Source organism: Hyla sarda, chromosome 10, assembly GCF_029499605.1.
Source record: "Hyla sarda isolate aHylSar1 chromosome 10, aHylSar1.hap1, whole genome shotgun sequence".
In the NCBI taxonomy this organism is placed as follows: Eukaryota; Metazoa; Chordata; class Amphibia; order Anura; family Hylidae; genus Hyla; species Hyla sarda.
The window spans coordinates 22,847,698-22,859,927 of NC_079198.1; the positions used below are offsets into that span (position 1 = coordinate 22,847,698).

General features: G+C 43.5%; 1 protein-coding gene across 1 annotated transcript in view; it reads right to left on the reverse strand.

Annotated features, from left to right (window-relative positions):
• Nucleotides 1-12,230, reverse strand: part of LOC130294325 (uncharacterized) — a 309,439-nt gene that overhangs the window by 296,674 nt on the left and 535 nt on the right. Inside the window, exons 2-4 of the mRNA XM_056543944.1 lie at nt 10,972-11,101; nt 10,425-10,544; nt 6,219-6,331 (exon numbers count right to left, since the gene is read on the reverse strand). Coding sequence (XP_056399919.1) covers nt 6,219-6,326 — 108 coding nt within the window. The 5' untranslated portion in view covers nt 6,327-6,331; nt 10,425-10,544; nt 10,972-11,101. The remainder of the gene's footprint in view (nt 1-6,218; nt 6,332-10,424; nt 10,545-10,971; nt 11,102-12,230) is intronic.

Here is a 12,230-nt window from a genome sequence, read left to right on the forward strand (position 1 = left end):
TGTACTCGACATATGATGGTTTCAACATATGATGGTTCTCCTGGAACCAATTAATATCATATGTTGAGGGACCACTGTACTATGATTACATTGTTTTAGTCAGTCTAATTTAGTGTTTTCAACCTTAAGGGTCTATTCACACATATAGTATCCTGTGCATATTTGATGCGCAGGATTTGAAGCTGCAGATTTTATTCTGCAGAGGTCAATGTAAAAATAGTGAATATCTATGTGCTGCGGAACATGTCTGAGCCGATCTTCGTTGTGGATTTTTAAATCTGCAGCATTTTAATATTCATGGATTTGTTGTACATTTTATCAGTTAAATTCAATGGGGAAGAAAAAAATCCCCCGGTAAATCCAGTTGTTTCAGATTTAGCTGCAGATTACCTGGATAATGCAGATATGAATGGAAATCTGATATCAATTTCAGCACCAACAGTGGGGGGAATTGCATTTTTTATGTTGTTTTGTTCCCTAATGTATAAAACCCTTTACATTTATTAATACTTCTCACGTCAGACAGAATTTAGACGTATCTCAAATTGTGGCGCATTACATCCAAATCTCTCACATTCTTTACATCATGCATCTTTACTTCACAACTTAACCCCTTAAAGGGGTATTCCAGGCCAAAACTTTTTTTTATATATCAACTGGCTCCGGAAAGTTAAACAGATTTGTAAATCACTTCTATTAAAAAAATCTTAATCCTTCCAATAGTTATTAGCTTCTGAAGTTTTCTGTCTAACTGCTCAATGATGATGTCACGTCCCGGGAGCTGTGCATGATGGGAGAATATCCCCATAGGAACTGCACAGCTATCGGGTCGAGAGTCATCAGAGAGCAGTTAGACAGAAAACAGCAACTCAACTTCAGAAGCTAATAACTATTGGAAGGATTAAGATTTTTTAATAGAAGTAATTTACAAATCTGTTTAACTTTCCAGAGCCAGTTGATATATAAAAAAAAGTTTTGGCCTGGAATACCCCTTTAAGGACCCAGCCAATTATGACCTTAAGAACCATAGCATTTTTTGGACATCTGACCAAGGTCACTTTAAGCATTAATAACTCTGGGATGCTTTTCCTAATCATTCTGATTCCGAGACTGTTTTTTCGTGACATATTCTACTGCATGTTAGTGGTAACTTTTCATTAATACTTGCATCATTTCTTGGTGAAAAATTCCAAAATTTCATGAAAAATGGGAAAATGTTGCATTTTTGTCTAACTTTGAAGCTCTCTGATTGTAAGGAAAATAGACATTCAAAAAAATTTTTTTTATTGATTCACATATAAAATATGTCTAATTTATGTTGGCATCATAAAGTTGACATGTTTTTACTTTTGGAAGACTCTTGTAAGACTCCAAAGGGCTCCAAAGTTCAGTAGCAATTTTCTAATTTTTCACAAAATTTTCAAAATTGGAATTTTTCAGGGACCAGTTCAGTTTTGAAGTGGATTTGAGGGGCCTTCAAATTGGAAATTCCCCTCAAAATATTCAAAATGACATTTAGAAAGTGTGTTCAGAAGCCCCTATGGTGCCATAACAGCAAAAAAAAAAAAAAAAAAACACTTGACAACTATTTTGGAAACTACACCCCTCAAGCCGGCCGGCTTCTTACATGACAGTCAGCTCAGCCTATCATCGGCTGAGGCGGGACATCGCTGCGGCCGGTGATAGGCTAAAGGCTCTGTGACGCCCCAACACCAGGAAGCAGGAAAAACAGCGGAGGGACCATGAGGCCGGTTCCTTAGCAATGGGGGAACGGAGGACGAAGGTAAATTAAAGTTTGTTTTTTAATATTTATCAGCCGCTGCACTGTACTTTGTATTCCTGTGCCCGGGCTGCAATTATTTGGCAGGGGGGGGGAGAGAAGCTGCGCTCGCGGATGACATATGATTAGTCCCCCGATGTGGGGTGCAGCGCTGGTCTGATAAACCGGAGGGGGGGGGACATTGGGGGGCAGAGCTGCGCCCATCACATGATGATAATGGGGGGTGTAAATACTGTTATATACCGTGGAACCGCCATGTTGTTCAGTGTACTTACCGTACCTTAAATAAATAAGCCCTACCCTAAAAATAAGCCCTAGTGTGTTTTTTGTCAGAACCAATGTAAAATCAGCCACCCCTGTGCAAATCACCAATTTAGGCATTAAATGTACATGGTGCGCTCTCACTTCTGAGCCATGTTGTGCGCCCGCAGAGCATTTTACATCCGCATATGGGGTATTTCTGTTACAATTGCATTACAAATTTTGGGGGTCTTTTTTTCCTTTTACCTCTTGTGAAAATGAAAAGTATGGGGCAACACCAGAATGTTAGTGTAAATGTTTTATTTTTTTACACTAACAGGCTGGTGTAGACTCCAACTATTCCTTTTCATATGGGGTAAAAGGAGAAAAAGGGATTTGCATAGGGGTGGACTCAGATGCAAGCGTTACAATTGCCTCCACTACCAAAAATATTCTACGCCAGTGATTCCCTAACAGGGTGCCTCCAGCTGTTGTTAAACTCCCAGCATGCCTGGACAGTGGCTGTCTGGAAATGCTGGGAGATGTTGTTTTGCAACAGCTGGAGGCTCCGTTTTGGAAACACTGCTGCAAGATACGTTTTAAATTTTTATTGGGGGGGGGGGGGGGGGACAGTGTAAGGGTGTGTATATGTAGTGTTTTACCCTTTATTTTGTGTAATGTAGTGTGCTGTTTTTAGGGTACATTAGCACTGGTGGGGGTTTACGGTGAGTTTCCCACTAGGAGTTGAGCTGCGCCGCAGCTCAAACTTGGAGCAGGAGACTCATTGTAAACCTCCGCCCATGTGAATGTACCCTGTACATGGAGGGGGGGCAAATCTCCAGCTGTTGCAAGCTGGGAGTTGTAGTTTTGCAATGGCTAGAGGCACACTGGTTGGAAAACCTTGAGTTAGGTTCTGTTACCTAACTCAGTATTTTCTAACCAGTGTGCCTCCAGCTGTTGCAAAACTAAAACTCCCAGCATGTACTGATAGCCAAATGACATGGAGATGTAGTTATGCAACAGCTGGAGGCACGCAACTACAACTCTCAGCATGCCGAGACAGCCGTTTGCTGTTCGTGCAAGCTGGGAGTTGTAGTTTTGCAAGATTTAGAGGGCCACGGTTTAGAAACCACCACACAGTGGCCCTCCAGATGTTGCAAAACTACAAATCCCAGCATGCCCAGACAGCAAACTGCTGTGTGAGCATGCTGGGAGTTGTAGTTTTGCAAGATCTACAGGGGCACGGTTTAGAGACCACTGCAAAGTGATCTCCAAATGGTAGCCCTCCAAATATTGCAAAACTACAAATCCCAGCATGCCCAAATAGCAAACAGCTGTTTGGGCATGCTGGGAGTTGTAGTTTTGCAACATTTGGAGGGCTACAGTTTAGAGACCACTGTATAGTGGTCTCCAAACTGTAGCCCTTCAGATGTTGCTAGTCAACAACTCACTGGCTTCCGTAGTCAGCAGGATCGCCGCAGGGGCTGAGGGATTGATCACACCCAGTTTCACTTTTGAGACCCCATGCGATCCAAAGTTATTAAGCAGGGGAGCGGGCGGCAAGCTCCGCAACCCTGCGATGGATCCTGTGTTTTAACTTTTATTTTTTAATCCTCCAAGGGGAGCCCTGAATGGCCGATCAGGGCTCTCAGCGAGAGATTGAAAAATGAACATTGTGAGTAGCAGGGGCCATATCTATATTAAAAGCGCTGTGGGGGCAAGATATATAGCGCTGCAGGGGGAGGGGGGCAGAAATAGCACATTTATACATATATATACCCCCCGCTGGTGCATTTATAAATATACCCCCCGCCGGCGCATTAATAAATATATACACCCGCCGGAGCATTAATAAATATATACCCCCCCCCCCCCCCACAATGTATGTATAATGTGCCCCCCCGCAGCACATGTATAATGTACCCTCTCAGCGCAGCGCATCTATATCCATATGCCACCGCAGCGCTATATGTGAAAAGCATTCTATCAGCATCATCGGCCGTCCCGATGCTGCTGATAGAAATACTTTTCATACATAGCGCAGCGGCGGCATATGTATATAGATGCGCTGGGGGGGGCAGATAATGCTATATGCAGCGCTATGAATGAAAAGTATTTGTTTTCTGCTGCCACTATGCGTTGCTAATAGAAATACTTTTCATTCATAGCGCTGCAGGGGCATATTTATATAGATGCGCTGGTGGGGCAGACATATAACGTTATCTGCCCCCCCCCCCAGCACATCTATATACATATGCCGCCGCAGCACTATGTATGAAAAGTATTTCTATCAGCAGCATTGGGCCGTCCGGTGCTGCTGCTAGAATGCTTTTCACATATAGTACTGCGGTGACTAGATGTATATAGATGTATATAGATGCAATGCACTGTGGAGGGTACATTATACATGCGCTGCGGAGGGTACATTGTACATGCGCTTCTGGGGACCGTTTAAAAAAATGTGTAAATAAAAATAAACATATGTGGTATCGCCGCATGCGGAAATGTCCGAATTATAAAAATATATCATTAATTAAGCCGCACGGTCAAGGCGTACGCACAAAAAAAATTCCAAAGTCCAAAATAGTGTATTTTTTGATCAAAAAGTCTGATCAGTACAAAAATGCTACCGCTAAAAACTTCAGATCACGGTGCAAAAAATGAGCCCTTATACCGACCCGTACATGGAAAAGTTAAAAAGTTATAGGGGTCAGAAAATTACAATTTTAAACGTATAAATTTTTGTGCATGTAATTAGGATTTTTTCCAGAAGTACGACAAAATCAGAAGTTTTTTCTTCAATTTTGTCGCACAATGATTTTTTTTCTGTTTTGCCGTAGATGAACCTGTCAGATAAATGATGCTGCCTTTGCTGAGGGCAGAATATCATAGGGACAGACACACAGGGATAGATACACTATGGAGGTATTTATCAACGGATTTATGTATGTTTTTATTTTTTATTTTTTATTTTGCATTTCTTTGGCGCAGTGTCTTTTTGCGCCAATAGTTGGCACATTCTCAGCTCTGTCAAATTGTAAACTTGCTAGGATTTTGACGGTCCTGTGTGTGATTTTTGCAATGGTCAGTAATTTATCAATTGCGTCAATTGTATTTGCCTGCTAATTTTTGATGCATGTTTGGCGCAAGTCACCACCAACAATATTCTGACATGGAAAACACACATACCAAAGGAAGACCATGCTATGTGCCAAAATTACGTGCACACGTCCGTAAAAACCAAAGTGGAAAAAAAAACAGGTAAAAAGAAACTGACAATAGATAAAAATGATAATTACCCCCCTATGTCCTGGCATAAGGGACAGACCACTAGAAACATTGTATCCAATCCATGTATTATGCTGCCATCAGTGAGAACAGAATAACTCAGATTATGGTCTTGAGACAGGTTAACTTTATAAATCTTTGGGCAACTTTCCTGAGACTACAGCGATTAGGGTCCGTATTTTTCAGAAGTCCCTTGGTTCACATGGGTGTGCACCGGAGGGAAACTGATGCTAGAATGGGACAGTACACAATCATCCAACGTCTCAATTTTGACGCTGGATGGTTGGACACAATGGACAGCACCGGTCAGGGGAACGCAGCTTGCGACATCCAGAAACAATGGACAAATGCTGCAAATGCTACACAACTGATGACAACTGATGCCCATTGTCATCAGTTGCGGCATCAGTTGCATCAAGATTTAGGCTGAGTTCACGCAGGCCGGTTGCCGAACCCTTGCAGATAGTTCCCTTTAAAGTATAAAAAGATGACTACCTACAGCAGCCACTAGATGCAGTAAGCGAACTGCATACATTGAATTAAATAATAAGCTATAAAGCCATGACACAAAGAAGTCAGAATAAGCACGGAGCAGCAGATTTTGTACAAAAGTATGATTGTTCAACTCTGAGGAAGGATTTTATTGTAATCTCTTAACATACTGTATGGCAGCATAGGAATACAACCTGCCCTACCTGCCATTGTTCCCTGTTAAGGTCCAAATGAAAAAATTGGTTACCTTTATGCTTGTACAACAGATAATTGTGTTGATATATCTGGTACCTATTCAGATTATATGCTACTGTTAACATATTATTTTCACTTCCTTGTATAGTTAATCACCTTCCACCATCATTTTATGATACAGTATATCAATAATGATAAAAACCAAACACCTCTGTTTTGTTACCTCTGTTTTCTTGTTGTTTTTTAAGCTGTGATGATACATCATGCTCACCAGGAAAGAGACTACAAGTATTGATAACACATAGATTGTATGCTTTAGATGGAGTGTCATTATGCCTGCAAAGAAACAATACAAAATATTATAAAAATAGATTTCACAAAATAACTACATATATTTTTATGTATATATGTTTCTCTCTCGTCTCCCTCTCTCTTTTGTTTTGTACAACGTCACACTTATTTTAGCTTATCATGTTTTATGAAGCCAGAAAAAATGTAGCTCAAAAGTAAAAAAAAAAATGGAATTGACAATAATTTTTTTCGGAGGTAAAAGCAATATATTGGCCCTTATTTACTAAGACTGTTGTGTAGGTTTCTTTGTGGGTTTTAATTCCCTACAATTTATTTTCCACGATATTTACTAAGGTTTCCCTACATTTTCCACTTTCCTTACACTTTGTTTTTTTTACACCTGCTCTGATCTGTCTGGTTTTCCTCAGCTCAAATCCACCACATTTTATGTGGAAACCTTAGTAAATATGTTGGGTTTTTGTGAAAATGTCGGGAACACGCCCCTTTTCGGAGACCACGCCCCTTTCCCCGGCGGCCATGCCCCTTTTCCGGGTTTTCTTAGCAAAATGGAGAGTTAGTCAGGGTTTTTCAATTCTGGCGCAAATTCTGGAGCAAAATCTGTCGCAGACAGAATTTCTGTCGCAATGCGACGGAATCTGGCGCACAACCCGACAAAACATGGAATAATAAATGAGGGCCATTATTTCTTTTCTATGGATCCCTACTAATACCAAACTTGCCTGTAAAAGAGAAAAAAGAGAGACCGGAGGGAGGCGCCTCGTGTAATACCGTATGGGTAAGCAACATGAAAAACTTGGGGGTCGGTTAAGACACACCCCTAGGTAGTGGCTGCTCACCTGAGAGCAAGTAAAACTTGCATGTCAACCCACAATGGGGTTACCAGAAGTGGCAAAGATGGTAGGACTGCTGCCAAGCCGGAGGTCACAGGGGAGGAAAGACAACCAATCCTGATGAAACTTTAGGCAGGTAGAACAAAAAGACCCCAATAGGCGCTGCAGATTCGCACGAAGTAAACCAAACCAGAGATGAAGTGGTAATAGTGCAAAACACTGGAAGGTTTATTGTAGTAAAAACAATAAAATACAGATTATGCGTTTCGGGGGAGCCACCCCCTTCTTAAGATCAGAGTATCTCTGATCTGAAGAAGGGGGTGGCTCCCCTGAAACGCGTAATCTGTATTTTATTGTTTTTACTACAATAAACCTTCCAGTGTTTTGCACTATTACCACTTCATCTCTGGTTTGGTTTACTTCGTGGGAATCTGCAGCGCCTATTGGGGTCTTTTTGTTCTACCTGCCTAAAATACCAAACTTGGATACTTTTTGTTTAATTTTATGGTAAAACAAAGCAGAAAAGATATTCTGACCCTATAACTTGATTTTTCCATCTACAGGGCCGTGTCAGGGTTTATAATTGTGCCATGAGCTTTAGTTTTCATAGGTCCAACCTTTGTGTAGTTATGGCTGTTTGATCACTTTTTAATAATTTTTTTTTCTGTGAAGTGACCAGAAATATGAAATTTTGGCATTTGAATTTTCTTTTGCATTTACTCCAAAGACCGGGCAGGATCAGGAGTATAATAATTAAATAATTCAGACAATTACACATGGGGTGATACCTAATATGTTCATTAATTTATTTATTTTTTAGATTGTTTTATTTGGGACATCGGTGATGTCTTCTATTACCAACGGGTCCCTGGCTGCTGACAGCAGCCGGGACCCGCAGTCTTTTTTTTTATTTTTATTTTTGGCAGGGACCTAAAAATGTAGCCGACAATATTAAAAATGTATGAAAGGGCCATTTAATTGTAAAAAAAAAAAATGAAACTTTTTATTAGTAATGTATTTTAATTATGTGTTTTATAAAGTGTGTTTTTTTTTTAACTTTTCTTTCTTTTATTTTTTTTTTATTGTTAGGTAGTACTACTACTCTCAGCATGGAACAGACTGTTCCATGCTGGGAGTAGTAGTACCTGTACTAATAAACAGATGTGATTGTACTTTATATTGCAGAGATGAAGAGCGGCTTTCTATAGCACTTGCATATCTGCTCTGAACTACGGACTGGCCAGTGATGTGACCAGAAATTCACATAATTGATTTAGATCTCCCGCCCAGAGTGGTGATTGGCCAGATGGTGCCAGTCAATCACCACTCACTCGCAGGTGGAAATATGAATTAATGATGTGAATTTATATTCACATCACTGGCTGGCCCAGAGTATAGTGTAGAGATGCGGAGGGCAGGAAAAATCTGCTCCGCATCTCAGAAGGATGAAGGACAATCGCAGCGGGTGTCAGGAGTGACACCCGCTGTGATCTGTCCTTAACTGCAGGTACTTTTGCTCCCAACATGGAGCAAACTCTGATCCATGCTGGGGGCTGTAGTACCTGCATTAATAGACAGATTGCAGCGGGTGTCACTTCTGACATCCGTTGCAATCTGTCCATTGATGCAGGTACTACAGCTCCCAGCATGGAGCAGAGTGTGCTTCATGTTGGGAGCAGTAGTACCTGCAGTTACGGACAGATCACAGCGGGTGTCACTCCTAGCAGCCGCCTAACTCGCCTCTCTGGGTAGGCACGTGCGATGATGTCACTCATAGCGCGCACCTCCGTCATGACCAAGGATGCGGTCCCAGCAGCAACAGCAGCCACCACAGGCCCGTCAAGATACCAAGCCCCTGAGCCTGCCGGAGCGCACCAGCAGACAGAGGACAGGTAATGTATATCAGAGAGAGGAGGGAAGGGGAGGGGGGTTTGCTGAATGAGCAATTTAACACAGGAGGGTGATAAAGGGGGGAGGGGCTGAAATATAATGGCATCAGAGGGGGGGGGGGAATATTATGGCACAGGGGCATTAGAGGGGAGAATATAATGGCACAAGAGGCATCAGGGGGGATATAATGGCATTGGGAGATGTAATGGCACAAGGGGCATCATAGGAAAGGAATATAATGGCCCGGGGGCATCAGAGGGGGGAATATAATGGCACAGGCGGCATGAGAAGCGTGAAAAAATGGCACAGGGGGATCAGATGGGGGAATAAAAGGGCACAGGGGAGAAAGATGTGGCACAATGGATGATAAAGGGGGGGAATCTACCTGTCTGCCTACCTGATGTGGGGGGTGTACCTACCTGAAGGAAGGAATACCTACTTAATGGGGGATTTACTTATCAGGGGCCCTCTCCACCTAATGGGGGGGGGGGGCATACTGGTTTGCCTATTAAGTTTCTATTAATAAAGACCTCATTGCTTGAAATTATTTTGTGTACCAGGTAAAGTGGATTGTGCTCTGTTTTAGTCTCTTGGACGAGTATTTTTTTTTATTTGTTTTTATTTTCAAGACCCCTGATTCTGCAGAGCCACCAGTCCAGGATGCATTTAACTATAAGTGCGTCGTACAGACGCACCAATAGTGAAATGTGGGTCACTCGTCTGTTTTGACAGAGCGAAGGGCCATTGGCTCCTTGCCCTGTCAATCACTCTTCTGGCCACCCACATTACGTAGACAACCACAAGAGGCAGCAGGTCCTTCCTCTGTGCTCTGGCTGCCATGCTAGCACCTAAAGGGGCTGCGACTTTTACTTCTTAAAGGGGTCTCAGGCTGCTACTCTTTATACCTAAATGGGGCTGGGACTGCTATTTGTACTACCTAAAGGGGGCTGATACTGCCACTTTTACTATCTAAAGGGGGATGCTGATGCTACTTTTACTACCTAAAGGCGGCTGCTACATTTAGAACCTAAAGGGGGCTGCTGATGCTATATTTACAACCTAAAGGGGGCTGCTACTGCTACTTTTACTACCCAATGGGGGCTGCTGCTACTACTACTACTACCGAAAGGGGCTGCTGCTACTACTTTTTCTGAGGGCCCCTGTGTAATAGGGGAAACAAAGTGAAGGGTTCTGTCTACCTACTGGAGCGACCTAGCTACCTAATGGGGGTGGGGGGGGGGGGGGGGGGCTTCTCTTCCCACAACCTACTTATCTACCCACTCTATTGCTCCACTGTGTGAGAAATCAAGGGGTTATTATTAATATATAGCGCTCTATAGGTGCAGGTAAAGTGTCCAGCCTAAATTGTAAGCAAAAGGAAAGTTTTTACAGCTCACCACTCCGTACTGCCAGTTGCGAGATATCCTATCCAAGGGGCACGGGACATAAAGCACACAGCTGCTCTGTGATAACCATCAATGGAAAAATTAGGCTCCTTATCCGGAGGAAGTCCAACACTAAGGGATGGATAAAAAATTGTATATGTATTTATTCAGAATCATTAAAATGTCCGGTGGACTACACACACATTATAAAAAACCAACTCTGTGGGTGTCCACCGCTTCCTTGTCCACACACCTGTGTAATCAGTAACCCTTGCTCACTCCCAGGGTATTAACCCTTCACTAGTAAGTGACTCACAATATTGAGGGTATGTGGAAGAATACAAATTTATACGGATGATATATGTACCATACTAAATAAAAAGGTGTAAGAAATATATGGAAAAAATCCATTATACAGTATATACATCCTTGGGTACAGGTATGAAAAAACAACACACCCTAGAGGAGATCAATAAAAATGCATAATATCTGTCCATAATAATCCAAAAGGCCAATCACCCCCACGTATGGGCTTGCAGACATGTTCTAGGACACATACTTTCATTCACGTGACGGAGCCATCATGGGAATCTTTAAGAAGTCTCTATGCCCCTGACATTTCTCTAGTGTGAACTCCGGTTGAAGATTTTGCTCCCGCTATATGCTCTGCTATCCGTTTTTTCACTTTTCTGGATGTGGACCCAACATATTGTACTTAACACAATTTACAAGTGATACAATAGAATACAAATGATGATTCACATGACAGGTAAGTATCTATGGCATATGTTTGTTATGTAACCTCTGATTTAAAATTGGAAGTCTGCAGCATACATTTACAAGTGCTGCATCGTGACCAGGGCCGGTGCATTGCCGTGGAATGAGATTTGCCATAGAATGAGATGGTCCGCCTCCATCACATCCTATTGGCTCTCTCTTGTCACGTGACATATTTAAACGTCACGCATCGATGCGCACAGCAGTGTCAGTTTGGCTATCACAGGGAGAGGATCTCCTCACCCTGTGATAGCTGAAGCTGTACGGAGCTCTCATGGCCTCTGTGGCCCGACAGAAGTTCACACATGTACGCAGCTCATACGGCTGCCTCATATACATTTACTCTATTATTACATGTACTGTTGATCCACAGCGCTATGGGGATCCCTATGCCCGATGGCGCTATCATCAGTGTGCGTCCCCGCGAGCGCCCCACGCCCGCAGCTCTACTCCCCATCCCCCGCAGCTCTACTCCCCGTCCCCCGCAGCTGTACTCCCCGTCCCCCGCAGCTCTACTCCCCGTCTCCCGCAGCTGTACTCCCCGTCGCCCGTAGCTCTACTCCCCGTCCCCCGCAGCTGTACTCCCCGTCGCCCGTAGCTCTACTCCCCGTTCCCCGCAGCTGTACTCCCCGTCCCCCGTAGGTCTACTCCCCGTCCCCTGTTAACGCTCAGGGAGCGATCCACAGCGCTATGGGGATTCCTATGCCCGATGCCGCTGTCATCAGTGTGCGTCCCCGCGAGCGCCCCACGCCCGCAGCTGTACTCCCCGTCCCGTTAACGCTCAGGGAGCGGGGAACAGAAAGTAGAGCATCGGGCGCAGGTAAAGTAGTACTGCGCATGCGCAGCACTACGCAAATAACTTAACCTGCGCCCGATGCTCTACTTTCTGTTCCCCGCTCCCTGAGCGTTAACGGGACGGGGAGTACAGCTGCGGGCGTGGGGCGCTCGCGGGAACGCACACTGATGACAGCGGCATCGGGATCCCGATAGCGCTGTGGATCAACAGTAAATGTATATGAGGCAGCCGTATGAGCTGCGTAC